The sequence below is a fragment of the Thunnus albacares genome, chromosome 8, assembly GCF_914725855.1.
Source record: "Thunnus albacares chromosome 8, fThuAlb1.1, whole genome shotgun sequence".
Taxonomy (NCBI): Eukaryota; Metazoa; Chordata; class Actinopteri; order Scombriformes; family Scombridae; genus Thunnus; species Thunnus albacares.
Window position 1 is genome coordinate 19,400,662 of NC_058113.1, and position 24,124 is coordinate 19,424,785.

Here is a 24,124-nt window from a genome sequence, read left to right on the forward strand (position 1 = left end):
AATACTGAAAATTGAAAAAAAATTGAGAATAAAGGGCTTTCAAATTAATTTAACAGTAAATGTTTGAAACCTGAAAGTAAAGGGGGATTCCTTTTTCCGCATTAATTGAGTGTAATACTATTCTAAAATGTTATCTATATAGCACTTTACAAACACAGTCACAAAGTGCTTCATAATAAGACAAATTGAAACAACATAATGCATGAGCTAACATGCAAATATGACTTATTGTTTTCTGGTATTACTGGTACAGTGCCAGTCAAAAGTTTGAGCGATACTGTATGCAAAGAGGCTTAAGAGGAAAAGCAAGACAGAGTATATTCTATCATGTTGATATGTGTTAAGTTTCGTTGGAGGGAAAAATGAAAAAAAAGACAGAAAGAGAGGTTGGGCCTAAAAAGAGGGTGTGTCAGTCTCTATTTAAAAAGGTTTGTTTCCATGTACTCTTCTCACATCAGTCTCTTCTGTCCTCTCGACCTTCACAAGTTTTCATACAACTTTGGTAAGTGGAAATACATTTGAAAATCCTTTTAAAAGCAGCATTTTAGACAAACTGTTTTATATTTATCTCAATAGTTGATACCTAATATGTAGGATCTAACATGAGATACATGACTGAGCCCCTGGGTGTGGTTTGTTTATTGTGCTGCGTCTGTTTTATCATTTCAATCTGTGTCAATTTATGAATCAATCGGTAAAGTTATGAAAATTGTAATATAGAAAATATCATAGTGACTATCGTGAAATTTGTTGGAATTCAGAAAATTAAGGTTGCCAAGGGTTTTCCTCCGGAAACCTTGGAAGGAAAAATGTGTGGGAACTGAAAATGAGTGAGTGAGAAAATGACGGTGCAGAGCCAGAGCTGTTGAGAAGAAAAAGGGTGCAAGCAGACTATGCTGAAAGCCATCATAGCTTTAGATGCCTTGAGTTGTTTTATAATTGCCTGTCACACCAAACTAACGATTTGCTTCCATCTTTGCATCTCTGTTGCACCACCCATATTTGATCATGTCTCTTGTTTAAAACCAATGGTGCGTTACCACCCAGAAACAGATCAAATAAGACAAGAAAGCAAAAGGAAAATACTCAGAAAAAAGGGAAATATGGATTTTAGCGCACACATTCTTTTCATAATCTAAACAAGGAATCAGGGATGTCTCTGCACATTCCTGTATTTTAACAGGCTCTTCATCCAACTCCATGTGCTTTCACTCTTTTAATTTTATGTTCCAAAGCATGTGCTTAACTGTAGCATGAAGCATTACCACATTACCACACACATTTAAAATGAATGAATACACCAATATATATAACAATATTTTCTCCTTCCAGCCACCATGTCAGGGCTCATCCAAGCGATGTCACTCCTCAAGATTACCTTTGAGAAGTATGCTGGAAAAGATGGAAACAAACAAAGTTTGACCAAGGCAGAACTCTCTGATCTGCTCCGTGCTGAGCTTCCTCAGGCAGGCGTGAGTATAAAAGATGTACTACTATTGAACCAGAAAGCTGTGAATTCTTATTTGCCATATTTTTGCTTTTTTACAACCTACTTACAATTTCTTCTGTTTCTCATTATTTTCCGAAGACTTCATCCAAAGCCGAAGTGGACAAATTCTTCAGCATGTTGGATAATGACAAGGACGGGGTCGTTGATTTCAAGGAGTACGTCACTTTTGTGGCAGCCCTCACTGCATGCATTGGCTAAATAAATAAATACTAAATAAATGCTAAATAAATACTTTTGTAACACTGCTTCATAGTTTTCTTGTCTACATTATTTTGTACTAAATGAAAAACTTGAGTGCTCCAACTTGGACCAACACTACAGTCACATCCATTAAATATACATGTCATTGTCATTGAAGTAAAACTTAGATAAACAAACAAAAACCTTTATAATCATCTTTAAAAACATGATCTTTATATAACATGTTAACTAAAAATCAGGCTCTTAGCTAATCATTCGGGGACTCATTTTATAGCCCAGCTTTCAAATTACACTATAAAATCAAAGTTTTGATGCTTTACAGACAAAATAGGAAATAACAGTGACAGAGAGGCAGACAGCTTCCACATATGCACCATTCTCACTACAGATGCCTTTCCAATGTTGCCACCCCGTGTTCAGCTTTCTAGTTTTTTTCTCTTTGAGGTGTCCAGTGGTAGAATTTAACTAAGTACATTTACTCAAGCACTGTACTTAAGTACAGTTTCGAGGTAATTGTACTTTACTTGAGTATTTCAATTTTGTGCTCCTTTATTCTTCTACTCCACTACATTTCAGAGAGAAATATTGTACTTTTTACTCCACTACATTTATTTCACAGCTATAGTTACTAGGTACTTTTCAGATTAACATTTTGTATGTAAAACATATGATCCGTTTGTTATATATGTATTGTTATAGATTAGAACCTTCCAACATTAAAATGCTGCTTACATGTACACATCAGTGAATCAGTATTGATCAGCGGCAGCCATCAGAGGTCCTAATAACACTGATATAAGATTTCAACTCACATTCGTTAAGGATGAGAGCCAGAAGATGACTTGGTGGTTCCACATTAAGATAATATTTTTGCCTTGCCTGATGTAGGATGCCTGATGTAATATAATTCATGCCAAAGAATTATATTATCCTTTAAGGAAAGCCTCAAGGGTCAGCTTTTGATTTGAAGTTTTCCTTCTGTAGAGTTTTGACTTGTTTTTAGCTTTAGCTAATGTTGAGAACAAAGAAATACAAAAAACTCTGATGTAGAACTTAGTCGCCACTCAAATATTGAGCATTAACACAGTCACCCCTATTGAAATTGTTTTAGTTCATTTCAGAGTGGATTAGTAAACCCTGTGTTAGTCAGTATGATTGATTTTATTTGCCATCTGGTCGTTGATTTCAAGGAGTATGTCACTTTTGTGAAGACCGTTTGTGCAGTTGGCCAGCTAAATAAATACTTTGCCTAAGTTAATTTGTACTAAATGAAAAACTTGAGTGCTCCAACTTGCACTAACACTACAGTCACATCCATTAAATATACATGTCACTGTCATTGAAGTAAAACTTTCATAAACAAACAGAAACCTTCATAATCATCTTTAAAAACATGATCATTTTTATATAACATGTTAACTAAAATTCAGGCTCTTAGCTAATCATTCGGGGACTCATTTCATAGTCCAGCTTTCAAATTACACTATAAAATCAAAGTTTTGATGCTTCACAGACAAAATAGAAAATAACAGTGACAAAGAGGCAGACAGCCTTCATATATGCACCATTCTCACTACAGATGCCTCTCAAATGTTGCCACCCTGTGTTCAATTTTCTAGTTTTTTTCTCTTTGAGGTGTCCAGTGGTAGACTTTAACTAAGTACATTTACTCAAGTACTGTACAGTTTTGAGGCAATTGTACTTAAGTTGAGTATTTCCATTTTGTGCTCTTTTATACTTTTACTCCACTACATTTCAGAGGTACTCATATTTGTACCATGTTAGCTTCTCTGCATTGGCTTCCCTTAAAATCCAGAATAGAATTTAAAATCCTTCCCTCACCTACAAAGCCCTTAATCGTCAGGTACCATCATATCTTAAAGAGCTCGTAGTACCCTTTTACCGCACTAGAACACTGCGCTCCCAGAATGCAGGCTTACTTGTGGTTCCTACAGTCTCCAAAAGTAGAATGGGAGGCGGAGCCTTCAGCTATCAGGCCCATCTCCTGTGGAACTATCGTCCGGTCTCTCTCAACCCAACAGGTCAAGGCAGATGGCCACCCACCTAGGGCCCAGTTCTGCTTGAGGTTTCTTGCCATTAAAGGGGAGTTTTTTCTTGCAGCTGTTGCCAAGTGCTTGCTCATGTGGGAATGTTGGGTCTCTCTAAATCAAAGAGTACAGTCTAGACCTGCTCTATGTGAAAAGTGCCCTGAGATAACTTTATTTGTGATTTGGTGCAATATGAATAAAATTGAATTGAAAAAATAATTAATTAAAGGAGATGAACAACTTATGGTACGCATTACTTTAGCCTGCACAAATAAGAGGTAAATCAGAAAAAATCTACAGGAGGCCTCTCAGCATTCACCTCTCAAGTGAAGATGGACAAATAGCAGCATAGCCAGACTAACCTGATGGGGGGCCCTAATGACCCTAAACCAGTCTTGTCCTGTCAGATAAAAGATTGAGTGATATTCTCCACTTGCAGAACCAGATCCTTAGCATACAAATTGAAATCATCAGAGAAATCAGGGTGTAGCTAGAAGGATCCAGAGCATCCTTTCACTTCTTCAACAGAAGAGAGATGAGATTTTGGTCTGTATGAAAGCTACTGGACTAGTCAGTAAGGTTGAATTTAATTGCCATCTGATAGCTTTGGTTGGGATAATCTGAGACTTAAGCCATCAAAATACTGAATGAATGGTAAGAAAGAAGAACTTCTGTTCAAGAAAATGTTTTGTGCCCGTTGGAATAGAAAGTATAATCCCTGACATCATTGTTTTGACTACAGTTTCCAATAAATTAATATAAGAACCCCCTTGGTCATTGTTGTCACATGAAAGGACAGCAAGTTTATAATGTTCTGAAAGCAGGCAACATCAAATTGTCTCAAATGGTTCTCCTGAATATTAAATACACTTTCTGATGAAAGTATTCCAAAACTCAAGTTTGTTTAACAGCAGCGATAAGGCCATTCAAGAAACTACCATTTAAGGCCATTTAAGAGAAAGAATATTCAAAAAGCCTTTCATCACATGTATTTGAATGCATGTTCCCTTATCATACTGACTGAAAGGAGATTATATTGACAGCCATCAGTTTTTTCACCACATGTTTTTGCTTGACGATCCTTATATGACTTAAGATGTCCAGTACTGGTATTACTGGAGGAGCGTATGTGAAAGGAAAAGCGAGACAGACTTCATTCCAATACGTTGGCATTTTGTAAGTTTTTCTGGAGGGGAAGAAACAAACAAAAGAGAATAAAGGAAAAAAGACAAAAAGAGAGGTAGGGCCAAAAAGGTGGGGGGTTTTAACCTCTATTTAAGCTGGACTGTGTCTATGCTCTCCACTCACATCCTTCTCATCCATCCTCTTGACCCTCGCGAGTCTTCATAAAACTTTGGTAAGTGGAAATACATTTAAAAACCCTTTTAAAATGCAGCATTTATCTCAATAGTTGATCTAGTATCTAACATGATTGTGTGGAGTGCTGCATCTGGATTATAATTTCAATCTGTGTCAATGTACAAATCAATTGGTAAGGTTATGACAATTATAATTTAAAGATATAATAGTGATTAATTGGTTTGAATTCAGAGGATTAAGGTTACCAAGATTTTCCACTGTAAACCTTGGAAGGAAAACTGTGTGGGAAAACTGAGAGGGACTGAAAATTAGTGAGTGGGGATATGACAGTGCAGAGCCAGAGCTGTTGATAAGAAAGGGCCAGTAAAGTGAGCAAGCAGGCAGACTATCATAGCTTCAGATGCTTTGAATTGTTTTTATAAAAAATGCAGCCTTGCCTGTCAAACCAAACTACCGATTTGCTTCCATCTGTGCAGCTCTGTTGCACGGATGATCATGTCTGTTGTTTTACACAAATGATGCTTTATCCTTGAGAAACAGATCAAATAAGACAAGAAAGCAAAAGGAAAATACATAGAAAAAAGTGAAATATGGATTTTAGCGCACACATTCTTTTCATAATCTAAACGAGGAATCAGGCATGTCTCTGCACATTCCTGACTGTATTTTAACAGGCTGTTCATCCAACTCCGTGCTCTTCCACTCTTTTAATTTTATGTTCCAAAGCATGTGCTTAACTGTAGCATGAAGCATTACCACATTACCACACGCATTTAAAATGAGTGAATACACAGTCAACAATGTTTTCTCCTTCCAGCCACCATGTCAGGGGTCGTGCAAGCAATGACACTCCTCAAGGCTACCTTTGACGAGTACGCTGGAAAAGACGGAGACGAAGACACTATGACCAAGGCAGAACTCAGTGAAATGCTCCGTAATGAGCTTCCTGAGGGAGGAGTGAGTAGAAAAGATGTAGTACTATTGCACCATAGAGCTGTGAATCCTTCTTTGCCATTTTTTTTTTACAATCTACTTACAACTTCCTCTGTTTTTCTTGCTTTAGCCCAAAGCTGAAGTGGACGATTTCTTCAGCATGTTGGATAACGACAAGGACGGGGTCGTTGATTTCAAAGAGTTCGTCAGTTTTGTGACAGCCCTCGCTGTGATGTGCTGCAGCTAAATAAATACTTTGGCAACACTGCTTCAAGATTTTCTTACCTATTTTAATTTCTACTAGTGGTCCAACTTGCACCAGCAGTACAGTCACATCCTTAAAATATGCATGTCATTATCATATGAAGGCAAACTTGGATGAACAAACAAACTTGTCATGACTGGGTTATTATGCAGGCTTGAGGGATTTGAAAAAAAAATGATCCTGAAGACACTGTATATTGCCATTTGACTTGTATGTCAAAAGTTACTCATAAAGAATCTAAAATAAATGCTGTCACACTTTATAAATTGTTTTGCGTGCTTCTTAAATTTAAAATATATCGTATATTTATATATATTGTGCAAACTCAGGGTTTTGCCACTCTTTACTGCACATTTACTAAAGCATAAATGCCTTTAGAATCGTCTTTAAAAACATGATCACCCCTATTATATATATGTTAACTAAAATGCAGTCTCTTAGCTCATTATTCAGGGACTCATTTCACAGTCCCACTTTCAGACTTTGACGATAACGTCACTGTTTGTACAGGCAAGCGAGGGGAGAGGCAGACTGCTTTCACATACAGTATATTCACCATTCTCACAACAGATGCTTTATGCAGCCTTTCCAATGCTGCCACCTTGTGTTTAGTTTTTAGTTTTTTTCACTCTAAAGAGTTCATGCAAATTTATGTCCTTGTACTTATGGATGGAATCAATTAGACTAATAAATAAAGTGGATGTATAATATTTACCAAATGTACATAAAGGTGATGAACAACAAGACGAACTAGCACCGTGTACAAAGCACACCCAGAAACCAACCTGAACTAATACTCTGGACACTATGAGGATTTCATTACATTTTTGAAGATTTAATGAAATTTTACAGTATACAGGTTATTTAGGAATGTGCACAATTTGAGCAAAAACAGATTTTGACACAAGGTCTTTCCACAAGACAGGCCCTTGTGATTATGTAATAATGCAGTGCCTGTGTTAGCTTTACAAAGTCCTTGACAAATTTTCAGTTAATTTACACAAATTGAACCCGAGACTTTTGTAGCTCCTGGGTGTCTGGGCCCAGGAGAAGTTGTTTGCTTTCCATGGTTTATCATTCAGCCTTGACAGCAGCTTTATCTTTAATGATTTGATTCAGTAACACCACAATGTTCTGTTTTAAAATCAGGATAGCTGGACTAAATGTCATGATGTCATCAGAAACATAAAATAATGAAAATAATGAAAATGTACACTTTCTCAACTACCAACTTATGCTTGGAAAATGTCTTAAAACAATTAGGCTGATCAATTATTAAAATAGCCGAGCGACAAATATTGTTTCAGCTCTTCTTGCATTGTTTCCAGTCTTTATTTCTTGGCAATCAGGATATGTTACAGAAGTAGTTATCTTCCTGTTTGGCTTATGACCATATAAAAAGAAAGAATGTCTGTCTACTCATGACATGACCCCTAATCACAGCTTATGGTCTTATAATACAGTCATGAGTTGTGAGTATGTGATTTTTCTTTCTTGAATTCTATTTAAAGGAATTTTAGATACCTGAATATGTTAAACTATCCAGTATTCAGAAGAAAAAACGTAAATTAGAGGAAAGTTAGAAAAAAAATCAAAATCAAAATATATGTTCCTTTTTTTTTGTCCCTTGGTGACCCCTGAGATTTTTCACAGGACCCCTCAAGGGATCCTGATCCACATGTTAGGAATCACTGGGTTAAAGTCAGATCTGTTTAACCTAATTTAGTAATTCTTTACTAAATTATTTTTTTAACTTAATTTTACTACATTAATTAGTAATTATACTAATAAATTAGTAAATAACAATAAATTCCACCAGAAACCTTGGAAAGAAAACTGTGTGGGAAAACTGAGAGGGACTGAAAATGATACGACAAAGAAAAACAAAGCTGTTGAGACAGTGAGCAAGCAAGCAGAAGCAAGCATGCTGAAAGGATGCTTTAGATGCCTTGAATTGTTTTATAAAAATGCAGCCTTGTCTGTCACACCAAACTACCAATTTGCTTCCATCTCTGCATCTCTGTTGCACAGATGATCATGTCTCTTGTTTTACACCAATGGTGCTTTATCATTGAGAAACAGATTAAACATGACAAGAAAGCAGAGGGAAATATGGATTTTAGCGCACACTGATTCATTTTTCAAAAGGATACATTCTTTTCATAATCTAAACAAGGAATCAGGGACGTCTCTGCACATTCCTCCTGACTGTATTTTAACAGGCTGCGCACCCAACTCCTTGCTCTTCCACTCTTAATTTGATGTTCCAAAGCATGTGTTTAACTGTAGCATGGAGCATTACCACATTACCACATGCATGTAAAATGAATGAATAAACAGTCAACACTATTTTCTCTTTTTTTTTTTTTTGAGAAAACATTCAAATGTACAAACAGTGCAGACATGTGCTAAACATAATGGTATACAAATAAACAAAAATTTGAATTTAAATAAATAAATATAATAATAATTTGAAAAAACAGATTTGGGATAAATAAACTTCGTTAATATAAAATTATGGAGAGAAAAAAACATAGCCTACGTAATTCTTTGAGGAGTTCACTGTACAGTTTGACAGTTTTTTTTACTTTTTTTGTGATAATAATTTTGAGAGTCTTAATATATTCTTTGAAATTCACATAAAAATCCAGTGAAACTGGGAGTAACTTTTGTTATTTTGTATTTATGTATGTGTATTTATGTACCATAGGTCTATAGAATCAGTGAGTTTACAATGAATTCAATGTTATATTTATCATGTTCAAAATGTGTAATTACATTTTAACTCAATTGTAATATTATGATTAGGTTTACACAATATAGAATATTTCATTCGAGTCCAAAAAGTAACTGCATGTATAAAATAGTAAAATAAACGCGTTCAAGACTCTGGTTCATCATTTTAAAAATTACATTTGTTTCAATATCTAAAAATTTGGAGAAATATAGATTTGTTGTTATCATTATGCTATTGATAATACAGATTTTATATGGTAATAGCCATGACCTCTGCTAATGAGTACCTATAAAAATGTTGTCCCAAAAAGCTTTTCCGCTAGGAGTAAAAGGAGCCTGAAGTGACCGACATGGAACGCATCCTGGGGCGGTCTCGCGAATCATCGGACACCGTCGGCTTTTTCCGGTGGATCTCGATCAGTTAGCTAGCCAAGCCGATTAGCCTGGTGCCACCAGCTAGCTAATGTTCGCAGGATATTTAATGTTAGCTGACTTGGAGTGGATGATACAAATAGTGTAGAAAAATGGCGGACGTCGAGGGACAAGGGAGTTGTTCATCGGTCCCTCCGCTGCCTCACCCTTCCTCTAGTAACGGCTCCGGGAGCGGTAACGTTACACCCGGCACCAGCGGCAGCTGCCAGACGGCAACCACCGTTACTTCAGGCCCGCGGCTAGTTCGAATAGTGAAGTCGGACTCGGGCTATGGTTTCAATGTTCGGGGGCAAGTAAGTGAAGGAGGGCAACTACGAAGCATTAACGGGGAACTGTACGCTCCGCTGCAGCATGTCAGTGCCGTCCTACCGGGAGGTGCCGCGGACAGAGCCGGTATTTCGAAGGGAGACAGGATTCTTGAGGTGTAAGTGGCTAATGCACTGTCTTTGCTCCACTCAAAAGCAGATTATAAATCATGTACAAAAGGACTCTTTCGTATGATATTGCTTGTAAGTTAATGAAAATCAAGACAAACAAGAGCTGTGAGCACCACCAGTTAAGTCCTAGCCTGTGTGCATGCACTGGAGCACACTGGACTTGCAGGTTCATCCTAATGAAAGGGGGGTCTGTGTCAGAGAGAAAAGAACCAGGGATCATTAGAAATTCCCGTCACACTGAAACCTATTCCTCTCATCCACAGCATGTCAAATATTCTCAAGTCTCCCCTTGTACACAGCCATAGCCTCCTAACCAGATGCAGTGTGTAATATGTCTGCATCACACACAAGTGTAGCTTGTTTTGCTTAAATTAGTCATCAAGGTCAAATCATTAACGTCACTGAATTTTGAAAATTAACCACACACGGTTGTGATGTGACCATCACTGAGCACTGATATGTCTGCTGCATTTAGGATAGAAGTGGCTGTCCTAGCTGGGACTTTAGTATGCATGGAGATTGCTTGCTGATGTTAGGCTCTGTTGCTATGGAGAGGAACACGCAGCACACAGCTCAGCATCAGTGCTGGCACTTCAGTGTGTGTGTGTCTGTGTGTTTGTGTGTATATGTGTGGAATAAAGGGATGCAGAAAGGGAGGGATGCCTTCAGTTCAATTCTGATTGGCTTCGCTCTCTTAAATTCTGTGTCTCATTGGCTAGCTTCTGCACACTGCTTTGTTAATGGGTGGCCTGCAGTAACCTGGCAGTTTGTTGACCCCATTATTTCTGTGTTCCTGTGTGCAAGCATGTGGTTGTATGTGTTCATGAATTGTATACTGTATGTAAGGAGCAGCCTTTTAGCTCTTTTTTTTAAATCCTCAGATCAGTTATTTTGGTCAATAGCATCCTTTGATTATTGGCTCCATTCATTGTGATGAATGTAAGACTACCTGTTACAATAGTCAAGGCTCCATGAACTAATATTGCTTCATCGGAGAATGTCTCCCCCACTGTGTCTCCATTCTGTAGATGAGTTTGGCCCCAATGTGGCTAGAGCTTTACATATTTATTGTTGTATTCAGCTGAACATTTGACTTTGATGCATGGAGCCTTCCTGTCAAAGGGGAATATGTACATTGTAAGTCAGTATATACACAGTGGAGTCCCTGCGCACTAACTGCAGTGGTATAGAGCCTCTGCTATTCTCTATACAATCAATACTTCTTTGCACATTTACACACAACTTCAAGCTTCTCAGCTTTTGATGCAGAACAATCTATAGTGCAAGATGACTTTTTACAGCCTCTTGCTTAATGATAAAGGCTATTACATAGAGTACATAGTGCTATTACATGTTAAACAAGCTGAACAATACTCATCCTCTCTATAAGCTTTGCAGTGGGAAGATTTAGCCTTGGGTTTGAGTGTGTGAATATTTGCTTGTACATGTGTATGTGTAAGTAAGTGTGCATGCATCAAGTACAGAATTGAAAACGCTTAAAATGAACAAGTACATTAATTATTACCTGAAAACATGACACACTTGAAAATGTCCCTTAAAAACTATTTGTCATGCTCAAAAGTGCTGAGACTGCAGGAGCAAAGGCCACTACATCAGGTGCTTATTATATAGTCATAAAGCTGCTGGAATGAAAGAGCTGCCAAAATGCTTAGTCTGTAGTTTGTATTGTAGAAGACATTTGCTCTTTTTTTCCCATTACACCTGCAAGATGATTTTAATCATGCCTCCTATCTCCTCTTTATTTCTACCTACATAATCATCTTTCCTCACCAATTTCAGCTTTGCCATGTTTGACCTGCTCAGAGGGCCTCGCTTGACCCAACCACATATTCATGTGTAGCTTTCTGTTGCCATTGAGTTCCATAGGTATTAGAGAGCATGTGTCCATTGAGCTTTAGCCCTATGTCACCCTGCCAATGTAAGCCATGTGATGACATAACGGCTGACATAACAGATCAGCTGTCAGTCACAAGTTCTATCTGAAGCATTTCCTGTCCTGGATTGTTGTTGTTTCCAGTTGACAGTTGGAATGTGTTATGCTCGGCGCAGCAGCTTGCTCTCCCGTTATTCATCAGAAATGTTTGGGTAATATCATGATGTGTTGTGCACAGTACATATAAATATCAGGGTTCAACGTTGTTAATGTTTTTTTTCCCACTTGACCGGTCAGGCAAGTCACTCAGAAATCTCCTTACCCGAAGTCGATGTTTACTTGCCCCTATACAAATGGTTTTGTTTATTAGTGGTTATCAAATAACAACAAAGGCTAAAGTTAATCATCATGTTTAATCTTTATTTAAGTAAATAAAACAGAACAAGGACACAGAGTGTCATAAGTGCAAAGCTACAAACATTAGTAGATATCGAAAATGTTATGACCCATTTTATGTGTAAAAAAGCTTAAAATCATCACATTTGTGAAGCTGCAACCAGCAAATTTGACTAAAATGATAAATTGATTATTAAAATAGTTGCAAATGAATTATTTGCTCTACTACCTCCGATACATAAGGTTTCACAAGACAAATGCTTTCACCAGTGACAAAGACATGATCCCTCAACAGCTCCCACCTTACTAGATATGTCTCATCTCTCACCATAAGACCCAAAAATCTTAAAATGTTAATTAGCATAATTCTTTTGTATTACACCCCTAAAAGCATTTAAACAGTGGTGGCACTTTGTGGTAAAAGGCAGTGTGGACTTGGAGAGCAGGGCTTGGGTGGTATGATAAATAGTTGAGAACTGAGATTCATCTGTCTGTGAAGTTCAAAGTATATTTTCACAACATATTCTAACATTTTAGTGCATATTTCTTATATTAACCTGTTCTCCAAAACTCAGAGAGGAAGTCATTGCATAAAAAGATCAGAGCCCATTTTTGACTAACTTTGCCACACAAATGATGATCAAGGTTTCCCCTAAGGTATTAACTGGGTTGCATTAAGGTTATGTAAATGAATAATAAGTGACTTTTAAGGCAGTCCTGGCAGTCTATGGAAAATGTTTAAATATATGTTTTGCCAGCCTATGCATTCATGCTAATATTTGCAAGTTACTGTTTAAATCGCAAGAATCGATTGCATTAGTAGGAAAACGAAAAGCAGAGAATAATTTAATTTATTGAATCTCATCCTGGCATAGTTAAGTCAAACAGCTTGAGGTGATACCTTCAGAAGAAGTGCTGTGTCTGCTCAAAGTAAAAGTTAACTATAGGTCAGGTCACTACAGCTCTGTCATAAACACAGGCCTCTGACACTCGGTAGCCAAAGTGCACACACCCAGTGTTGCTCATGCTCAGCTGTGCCAATGATATAAGCCAAAGGTCTTACTCCTGAGGGGGGAGGGTGTGAACCCAGGTGATTTTTAAGGACAAAGTCTCTATCACACTGACACACATAAACAGAAGATGTGTCCTAAAATCATTGTGGTCTAGCACACTAAAAGACTTTATTCACTTTCTGCCAGTTTAAGAATCCTACGCTGTTATGCTTCATCCTTGTTGTATTTGTAGTATTTGACTGAATTATGTTGTAAGACTTTTCTTGTATTCCATAATAGTAATAAAAGTGAACTGTTGTCCTTGACATCTACCTCTCCTTCTCCGTTCCACCAGTAACGGAGTGAATGTAGAGGGAGCGACCCACAAGCAGGTGGTGGACCTGATCCGGGCCGGAGAGAGGGAACTGGTGTTGGCCGTGCTGTCTGTCCCGCCCCAGGAGGCCGACTGCCTGGATCCTGGAGACGACGGTTCAGCCCAGTCCTGCTACGACTACTCCGACAAGCAGGCCGTCCCCATCTCTGTGCCCAGCTACAAACACACTGAGCTCAACCAGGAAAAGTTTGTGGTGGGTGCATGTATGGATGGCTTACTGAGAGGAAAATGGGGAATTTTGAAGCGTTGATGGGTGAATATGCAGACAGGAGGATTAGTCAGTGAAGGAATGTGAGTGTCAAGATTCAAGAGAGAGATTTTATTGTCACAGCAGATGGTAACATTGAAGGCAACTATTGTTACCAGAGATGCATCATGAATTTATCTACAATGTCCACTTTTGACACTTGAATGTGAACTTTGTGCTGAGGTCTGTGATTGGACTAAACATCTCAACTCACTCAAGAAAAAAAGCCTTGTTCTATGACACAAAGGTTTGAGTCACAGCCACACTGACTTTCCATGTATACATGTCAACAGTGTGAATAATAAATGGATGTCTGCTTGTCACCAGATTAATGTCCACTCACAATGGAGGTTGAATAGAAATACAAACTTTTTTTTTTTTTTAATTTAATCTCAGTGGAGACAATATCTGATGAGAGAGCATACACAAATTATCTGAAGACCTGTGTAAATATTATAATTCCCTCTTCATCACTTTAGGACATACAATATATATTTGTTGTTCGTCTCTCTCCGTCCAGGTATATAATGTGTACATGGCCGGCAGGCAGCTGTGCTCCAAGCGCTACCGAGAGTTTGTGATCCTACACCAAAACCTGAAAAGGGAGTTTGCCAACTTCACATTCCCCAAGCTCCCTGGGAAATGGCCTTTTTCCCTTTCGGAGCAGCAGCTGGACGCACGACGCAGAGGCCTGGAAGAATACCTGGAGAAAGGTGATGTAGAGAGAAGGATCAGTATCATAATATCTGGGGTTCGTAAAGTTAAGTTATAGGGCAAAAAGTGTGTGGGAAAACAATCTTGACTTATATTATGTGTGTTTTATCCGCAGTTTGCTCTGTGCGGGTAATTGGAGAAAGTGACATCATGCAGGAGTTCCTGTCTGAGTCGGATGAGGTAAAGAAAAATATACATGTGTGTGTGTGTCTTTTTTGTGTTCCTCTGCCTGTGGCTCACAGCAATTTGTGTGTCCCTCTCATGAACTAGAACTATAACGGCGTGTCAGATGTGGAGTTGAGAATAGCCATGCCCGATAAAACCACACTCACCGTCAGAGTCCGTAAAAACTCTACCACAGACCAGGTCTACCAGGTAAACATGCACACACACAGAGGCCCGTATTACTATAACCGTTATAACCTTGACCTCATTACAGTCATCCTAAGTATACTTTACTCTTTCTTTTTTCATCCAGTCTCTACTTCTCTTTCTCTTTCAGGCCGTGGTTATGAAATTAGGTATGGACAGTATAACAGCCAGCTACTTTGCTCTGTTTGAGGTCATCAACCACACCTTTGGTAAGTTAGGACATGTAATTCAGCCTTGAGCTTCTGAGCATGTTTGTGTATTTGTGTTTATGCTTTTTTTTCCACACTGAACATGGTCCATCTTTGTTGAAGCACAGCACAAATTTTGACTTTAGTGATAGCCACTGTCACCTAATAACAAAGTGGTAAGAGAGACAGAGAATATTTGCATGTTGTCTGGGGTGTTATGATTATGCCATCTTTTCTAATAAACAGCCGTGTGCTACTTTTGAAAAGAGGAAAGTAACATTTTTGCTCCTCACTTCTTTAAGGTCAGTGTGGTACAAGGATATGTCAGCTTAAAAACAAGCAACAAAAGAGAGCTTTATCAGAGGTAGTACTTTTCATCCCACGCATCACCATTGAATTTATTCCACATGAAGTGTGAGCTCTGCCTGTTGCTGCCCGAGCTGGTATTATGCTTCTCTGGGCTGCACGTAGGCGACAACACCCTTCTCTGCGTGTGTTTGCAGAGATGTTTACCTGTGTCTGCGGAGAAGCTTAATTCCAGTCTAAGACAGAAGCAGTAGCACATCAGCAATAGAGTCATATTTGATGAGAATTGAAGTTTTGCATGCAGGTTGTTTCTTTCAGGCGAACAACAACTCAGAAATTAAACAGTTTTTATCCCTCAGTGATGTGGAGAAAGTCATCCACTAGGGCTGCTCGATTATAATAATATAATAGTCACGATTATTTTGGTCATTATTGAGATTGCAATTATTTAACTTGATTACTCATTGACTCCCGGAACAGAAATGCTTCCATTGTATTACATGTATCAATCCACACTGACTCCAAGACACGCATTAGTGATGCGCATCTCACAGAGATCCCCCGTGTTTTTTTTTTTTTTTAAGCTCCCAGTCTATTTCTGTCGCATTTAGTGAAGCATAATCTGCACAGACAGCTGTTTAAATCACACAAATATCCTGCTGTATATGTGATTGAACTTATTAACGGTATCTATGTTGATTGATCAAAGCTTTCAGTCTGTCTGTGAGCTGCTTGTTTAATTGCAGGCAGATTCCCCTCACTCGCTACAGTGGGAAATAAAATCAATGAATCAATAAATACAAACACTGTTGATTTCTTCCTGTGGAGCCGACATGATAACTGTTTTGGTTCAGTAAATTTCTGCCGTCAGTCAGTCTGGTGAAGGTAGTTTGTCTGGCCGCTGTCCTCTCAGCTCTGCTGCAGCTGACAGACGGCCGGTTCTGTGGACAAAGACGCTGAATGCGGTTCGGAGTTCATGTGGATTGAACAGATAGAAAGCACTTACTGGATTCCCAGTGAGAGTGAGTTCGGGCTTTTAGGGAGGGGTGAAAGTGTACTGCTGTAAAGGAAAGGGGTGCGCTGGATTTATAACACAAGACAAAACGGGAGCATCATTGCAAAGCGGAATGCAGCACAATAAACATTTTATCTCGATTATCTTGTTTTCATAATCGTTGGAAGCCAAAATTGTAATTGAAAATAAAATTCAACTAATCGTCCAGCTCTATCATCCACGATCATAAATATTTGAATTCCTCTTCTCTCCAAATTGAAGGAAAGGCAGCGGCTTGAATTAAGATGAATATAAATGATGAATCGCCACTCTTACTCTAGCCTTACCATACCAGTTGCCTTTTAGTTTGAAGACTTGAAGATATTTCTTGTTACATTTAATGCACAATTGGTGTAATTATAACTGAAGTAATATCATTGGTCTTTTAATCCCTTATGCATTAGATCATAACCTGAGGTCTCTTGGAAGGTTTCTGTTTGCCCCCACTTTAAATTGTAGATAAATTGGCCTTTTGCAATCAGAGCTATTGGACTTCATCCCGCCAGAGAAACTAGACCAACTGAATCTGAATCATCTTTCAAGGCACTTCTGAAACTTCATCATTACTTTCTGACTTTTATTTTAATTAATTGTTTTGGCCTCGATACTTTTCTTTTCCCGCATATGTCTCCCAGTCAACAAGCTTTGTTGACATGACATTTTAAAATACAGAAATGATGATGTGACAATTAAACTATAATCAAATTAAGTTAATGTAAGTGTTAAAAGTATAAATTGTATAGCAGAGTACGTGGCTGGATACGCTCTCTTTACTCTGCTATTGAGCAATGTTGATCAATGCAGTCTAACTTAATAACTTCAGCAATTAATTTGTGCTCTCAATAGGTGGTCAGTTGTTTTTCTTTTCTTTTTCCACTGCATACCAACAACATCAGAGCATCAAACAGCGTTTAGTGTCACATATTTAACACTAGAAGCTCTGTTGTCTTGTCCTGTAGGTTGAACACGTGGAAAGATAATAGATTTCAGCTTTAAACAAATATGCAAAACTGCTGAAAGAAATAGCATTGATGGCAGTAGATTAACTTTTTTTTACAGCACTCTTATTCTCTCCCTCCTATTTTTTTCTTTCTTCTTCAGTGCGTAAGCTTGCCCCCAACGAGTTCCCCCACAAACTGTATGTACAGAACTATACCTCAGCTATCCCGGGAACCTGCCTCACCCTGCGGAAGTGGCTTTTCACTACAGAAGAAGAGATTTTGCTCAATGACAACCAGCTTGCTGTCAACTACTTCTTCCACCAGGTGCGCGCACTGGACATTATGTGTCTGACTGGTACATGTGTGTGTCTCTGTATGTGTTTGTCTTTTTGGTTTTCTAACAGTGTCCCCTTTCCGGCCCCTTTGCAGGCTGTGGATGATGTGAAGAAAGGTTTCATCAAAGCAGAGCAGAAGTCCTACCAGCTGCAGAAGCTAGCAGAGCAGAAGAAGATGTCCATGGTGAGTCTCTCACATACCACGCAGCTACTCTAATACTGTTTTTGAGTAACATACACAGAGACAGATAGGGTTTGTCATCATAGATCCCTATGTGTTATGATATCCCCACTCTCCTACCTGTTCTGTCTCCCTTCACTGTGTATGATTTAACAACTTGGAAAAGGTACAGAGCCTTCTGGAGGTGGAGGTAGAGAGTGTAGGTTTGATTGTCACCGGCACAAATCCTTGCTAGGAAAATGTGCATAGAGGAAGTGAGCGAGTTCTCCTGCGTCTGAAAACATAAATAAGGTTGGAGGATTAAACCTGCCCCAGCGGGCAAATGCTCACAACATACTGTATCTTCACATCAGTTCAGCTGCAGAGAATAACTCTAGGATCTGCCTACCTTCACCTTGTCACTTCTTGTTTTGTCTGGTGTCCCCTACATCTTTCTCTCTCAGTATCTGAGTTTGTTGAGGGGTTGCGAGGGCTACAATGAGATCATATTCCCTCACTGTTCCTGCGACTCCCGGCGTAAAGGCCACGTCATCACAGCCATCAGCATTCACCACTTTAAGCTGCACGCCTGCACCGAGGAAGGGACACTTGAGGCAAGGGCAACTGCTTGTTGTTTGTTTTATGTGTGACTTTGTATATGTGTATTTTTTTTATATAGAGTCAAGTGTGTTTACTTAAAGCCCCTACTTGGTTTCAGAACCAGGTGATTGCATTTGACTGGGGGGAGATGCAGCGGTGGGACACGGATGAAGAGGGCATGGCCTTCTGCTTTGAATATGCACGAGGAGAGAAGAAACCACGCTGGGTCAAGATATTTACACCTTATGTGAGTATCGCACACAAATGTTAACACTACTTAACATTTGGAACTATAACTAGTAACATAAAGCAAATTTCTTTTTAATTTATTTCTGGCAAAAAGTGGAATCAACACACTGTTCCCACAATGTTTCCTTTATTTACTGTTGCTGTGCAGCATTGCAATCAATCAGATCTTCTTCAGGCACAAACAGCACTAACAAGCATCACATTATATGTATATATACATATCTCAAAACAATGGAAATCTACAACGTGATTGAACTGGAAAGCTATTGCCTGTAACCCATGGCAACCATTTACATGTGCCTTCAGAGAACAATGGTGTCAACAATTGGAATGCAAAACAATACCACACAGTTAGAACCACACCCACTCCTACAAAAAAAAGTGTATAAATGTATAAAAATATAAATGGGAATATAAGGAAATAAAAACAAATCATTTTTAGTCCTGCAACTATTGATTTTTTGGATGTTTTTATTTTTTCAACCATAAGCTCACTGTTCAAAGTGTCTGATGTTCAGTGTTTACATTTATAGATTTAAATAACCAGTTCCCTGACGATCTTACTGTTTGCTCAAACATCGCTTGTGACAGCTTTTTAATTTCAGTGTCTGGATAAACAGTACAGTATTTTAATGCCTGTTGCAGTCCACCAGAACTGGCTTTACTTTTTAATATGCTGTCAAAGTAGAATTAAAATGTTCAAATCAAGTGCGGTGACTGCTATAATTGAAAGGAGAAGAGGTCAAACTTATGAATACTATTATCTTGTTTGTCTTTGTTTTGTTTTTTTTATCTAAATCCATCTTTCTCTCTTTGCGTTTGCCGCTGTTCAGTTTAACTACATGCACGAGTGCTTCGAGAGAGTCTTCTGTGAGCTGAAGTGGAGGAAGGAGGTAAGGACCATTTTCTCACATACTAACTAAGTCTATTACAAGTCATGTATACGGGTCCTTCACTCATAGCTGCTACTGTATGTCTGTTTCGACAGGTGGAAGAGGAGGCTACAGACAAGGACAATAAGAACTGCAGTAAAGATGGTATGTGTGGCAAGGTAAGGCTTTGCCTGCCTCTGTCCGGTCTATGATACAGGAAAAAGCCTTGGTGAATTTCTCTGTTTTCTCCCTCTGAGTTTGTCTTTCTTTGTCCTGTTTGCTGTTTCTGTTGCAGAATATTTTCCAGCTGCTGAGGCACAGAAGGGATGGAGGCACCCAGGAAGGGAGATCGTTACCTCTTAACTTCACACCGTCGTCATCGACTCAGCTCAGCTCGGCCCTCATCTAGCCCCAGAACCAGAAACACTCAGCTATTAACTACATGGTCATCATTTACACTCCATCAACTACAACCAGAGAAGCTACCCGCGATACATGCAAACCAACAAGCATCTGCAAATGAGCAAATTGAAATAAACAGAAGCATAAAAAGCTACAGACACAAACCAGGTCTCTTGAATACAGCACATCATAATCATGCGTTAAGCAAAACTCTGTAAAAATGAAGTGAGGCCTCTAAAAACTTGAAGTCATGGATTCATGCAAGCCTTCCTCTTATTAGCAGGGACTTGAAGTGGAATGTGACGTGCACACAAGGAGGTTTTGAGCCTCCGCTGAGGAAGAAAGCTGAAGAGAGTAATTCTTGCTGGACTAACAAGGGAAAGCTGTGCTTAGTGCTCGCAAAAGGGGAACACAGATAACACTGATGAGCGATACTGAGGGTTAACCACAGGAAGACACTCGCTTCTCAATTTATGGATCAGAGCAGCAGTGTCTTGTGTGTCTTTTTTTTGGCCAGTTAAAAGCATTTGTAAGCGTGCAAGTGTGTTTGTGCATGTTTACTAAACTGCGCTTGCAGGGGGGAAAAATCAGGAGAATGTAAGTCGCAGCTGATTCACATCTCGTACATAAATTTCCATCTGTTTGGCGCTAAAAAAAAATCTGCATTTATAAAAGAAAACTATTAACATTAATAATGTGGCAAATGAGAGAAGGGAGAGAGAGAAAGCAGACATTTTGCAGGATTGTTTCATTCAGGTGTTATCGTAGTGATTCGGGCACACAGAGCAGACAGCTGTGATGCTTTGACACACGAGCAGGAACATTTATAGACTGACGTTGCACTTTATCGACAGTATTAACAACCTCCAAACGTGGGAGATGTAATCTAAGACACAGATAGTGGGCATAATACTGGAACAAGCCTGTACTTAGTTTACTTTTTATTTTTGACTGACTGCCATGTGCAGAGCCATGCATTAAACTTTAACGTATTTATAGTATTATGTGAACACTCCATGAAAATGTAGATTGTAGAGCAGCATTGGAGAAGGATCAAGACAAGCGGCAGTGCAGTTGAGTATGTGCGTTGTGCATTACCCAGAAGAGACAGCAGGGGTCCTTCTCCTCCTTCCTGCTCCCCGTCTGGTAGTGATTACTTTGTCTCTGAGAACTCCCGCAGGATTTATAATAGGCCAGTAATTCAAATGGCCTTTACGCACAGCACTATCTATCTCTGTAGCTGGTACTTTGCCGTACTGTTAAGCCACTCATGCACTCCAGATTCAGGTTAAGTGGGACGAGAATTTCATAGCAAAAAGGGTGGCTTGCATCCTTCATCAACATGATAGATATGAGGATAACTGCACATTCACTGAAGGCTTCGCAGCAACTAAACACATAATAACTGCAGTCTAATGTGATAAACTGTGTAGTTTAACGTCCCTCTAAAGAAGCCCAGTTAATGCTCCAAAATAATTTAATAAGGTTTTTTTTTATCTGATGATAAAATAGAAACAACAAATAAATAACGAAAGTAATTACAGCTCATCACATCATTCACAACTTATACATGTTGACATTAAATATTAATCATTGCTCAGTGCAATATTGTGATGTGACTACATTATTCATCAAATACGAAACGATCTATTGTATTCTAAAATAATATAGAGGGGCATTTTGAAATTTCATGCTTTATTCAGCAGATAGTGCATGTTCAGTTGCTACTGGCTTTTATAAGACAAGTCTCCTTATTATAGGGATATTTTCCGAAATCAATACACTGTATATCATGATATGGCTAATGTATGAAAGATCACATGTAAAATGATCAAACTGATGTTCAAAGCAAAGAACTGTGTTCCAAAAACTTCATATATGTGAAAACAAAAACTTCATAGACACATTTTCCAAGGTTTAATCACAGCTTGCTCTGAACCAACAGAAAAATGTAAAACAATAACATGATAAGATCGTACAATCACAACATGATGCCACTGAATGTCAATAAACGATAATATCCAAGTTTGGCCCAGCCCTACCGCCTTTTTTAGCTCATTATGAGAATGTTAACAGTTTTTTATTATCTGCAAGCAAGTAAAGAGTCCTAGATTGACACCCTGCTAAAAGTGCTTGTTATAATGATGGTGCTGTTCACAAAAGCCATTTTGGGTGATTAATGAGCTTCAGCAGACCTTGGTGGGCGCAAAGGAGGTTTAATTGAATGTGTTGAGCCTTGACTTGTGAGATTGAATGTGCAATCCTAAAAGGCCGAACGCATTTCCCAGGATTCTTGTCTGTTTACTGGGCCGCATCTGACATGGTCGATTGTCTGATCTGCCCGCACTCAAGTGTGCACTCTGTTTTCGCTCACCTCTCTTTCTCACTCTCTCTCTCATTCTGACTTCAGTTAAGCCTCGCTTGCCACTTGCGTTATTTATTTCAGTAAGATATAAAACTCAGCATCTCTGTTGTTAAGTTGTTCATCTGATAAGGTTTGGTTTTTTAAAGAGTCACGCTAAAAAGAGGATGGAGATTGACAACCTGCAGATCCTTTGACATGTTGAAATGTAAAATTTAAGACAAGGGTTTGGTTACGTCGCTTACTGTAATAAATTGTAACATATTCTTTTAAATAAACTGATTTATTGATGCAACGGTTCTTTTGTTTGGGTTTTTTTTTTTTTTTACAGACTTAAGCTAACGTTGTTTGCTGGAACTAGTAGGTGGGAATATAGGACTGTCAAAAGTCACAGTGAAAGTTACACACAAGCCCCTCAGTGAGCAGAGTAGGATTTATCCTGTAAAGATGATTTCACACCAGTACTCCCACTCTCCCTTTGTGTACCCACATCTGTTGTCTTTCTTCCTCTCTTCTCATTGCTCTTCCCTCCTGAACTCCAACGTCTTGTAATGAGATCTGGGAGACAATTACCCAACAGGCAGTGAAATGGCCGTTTCATATCGACCCACATTGAGTGTATCCACCCAGTAATTAATAGCTATTGACTGCTGGTGGCATGGGGTATTATCTAGGAACATCTGAATTTCCAAAAAGCTAACATCTGTTACCTCTCCAGGCAGAGAACTGTCCAGAGAGATGTCTTGCAAATTGTTACACTTAAGTGTCTTAACTACAAGGCTTTCATTTGTAGGTTAAAGTGTAATTTATTGTAAAAATGTAATCCCAAAGCAAACAGACAGATTAAGACTCCTGAATTTATTCTACAACTGAGGCACTGATATTTCAAAATCTAACAATGGAAATATAAAGTATTGTGATGTGGGTGGTATAGTGGCTCCGTCTTTGTTATTGTTGTCTCAGCAGCCACAGCCTGCAGCCTATATCTGTGTTGTTTTTCTATACTGACAGATTTTCTTCAGTTTCCACCCACATGTTAAACACATGCAAGTCAGGAGGACTGCAGTTGTCTTTCTGTGGAAGCCCCATGATACACCTGTTTAGTATGAACACTGAACTGACTAGAAATAAGTCGATAAACTAAACAAATATTGCATCATAGCTTCGTTTAATTTCAGGGAATTGTTGTTACATTTTTGAATTGATTAACCTCTATTAAAATACCACACTACTCTGTATTACTTCCTTTATATATTCTCTCCCTCGCTTATATTTTTTCCACATGAGAAAACACCCTACTGCACAAGCAGCAGTGAGAGTGAACAGCAAATGTGCATGAGAACTGGGGAAAGCTTCAGGAGTATGTGTGGTTACTGCATTAGGTCTGCAGCAGGGTCCCGACTTTACCACTTAACGTGTGAGTGGGTTTGTGTTCGCGCAGCTCTGTGTTTGTGTGGATGTGTGTGTATGTGCAAATTTATGTCACAACTGCAGCCACAGATTGGAGTGGTCCCTTGATACCAAAGACCTGTTTTCTGCATCCTGCATCCTAATAATTGCATACTCCTTTGTTTTTGTATGAACCAGTTTGCTTCTCCTCTGAACAAACAGCTCGGCTGGAGCTGTCGCCACAGAGCAGGTGGATGACTGAGTCACTGGAGGAGGAGAGTATCTCAGATTTATTACCTGTGCTGTATTGCATCTCTCAGCTGTCTGCAGTCCGCAGCCCCACCAGTCACACAGACAAAAGAGCTCAGTAGGCCA

General features: G+C 38.8%; 3 protein-coding genes across 4 annotated transcripts; all 3 read left to right on the forward strand.

The window, feature by feature from the left end:
• The first annotated feature begins 394 nt into the window (after positions 1–394).
• LOC122987712 (ictacalcin-like) lies at positions 395–1,755 on the forward strand. The gene is made up of 3 exons (XM_044359731.1): positions 395–502; positions 1,333–1,472; positions 1,589–1,755. The coding sequence occupies exons 1-3, from the start codon at positions 439–441 to the stop codon at positions 1,706–1,708; spliced, it is 324 nt and encodes a 107-aa protein (XP_044215666.1). The 5' UTR covers positions 395–438; the 3' UTR covers positions 1,709–1,755.
• A 3,733-nt stretch (positions 1,756–5,488) lies between these two features.
• LOC122987716 (protein S100-A6-like) lies at positions 5,489–6,539 on the forward strand. Its single transcript, XM_044359735.1, has 2 exons — positions 5,489–6,036; positions 6,143–6,539. Exons 1-2 carry the CDS (start codon positions 5,902–5,904, stop codon positions 6,257–6,259), a joined length of 252 nt encoding a protein of 83 aa, XP_044215670.1. The 5' UTR covers positions 5,489–5,901; the 3' UTR covers positions 6,260–6,539.
• A 2,806-nt stretch (positions 6,540–9,345) lies between these two features.
• snx27b (sorting nexin 27b) lies at positions 9,346–22,655 on the forward strand. 2 transcript variants are annotated; one of them, XM_044359302.1, is made up of 13 exons: positions 9,346–9,869; positions 13,520–13,751; positions 14,326–14,518; positions 14,635–14,699; positions 14,790–14,894; positions 15,022–15,100; positions 17,541–17,704; positions 17,810–17,899; positions 18,340–18,489; positions 18,594–18,722; positions 19,558–19,617; positions 19,713–19,775; positions 19,892–22,655. In XM_044359302.1, exons 1-13 carry the CDS (start codon positions 9,538–9,540, stop codon positions 20,003–20,005), a joined length of 1,776 nt encoding a protein of 591 aa, XP_044215237.1. In that variant the 5' UTR covers positions 9,346–9,537; the 3' UTR covers positions 20,006–22,655. The 2 variants fall into 2 exon arrangements, with proteins under 2 accessions (XP_044215237.1, XP_044215238.1); XM_044359303.1 differs by having other exon boundaries at positions 9,347–9,869; positions 19,713–19,761.
• The last annotated feature ends 1,469 nt before the right edge of the window (positions 22,656–24,124 follow it).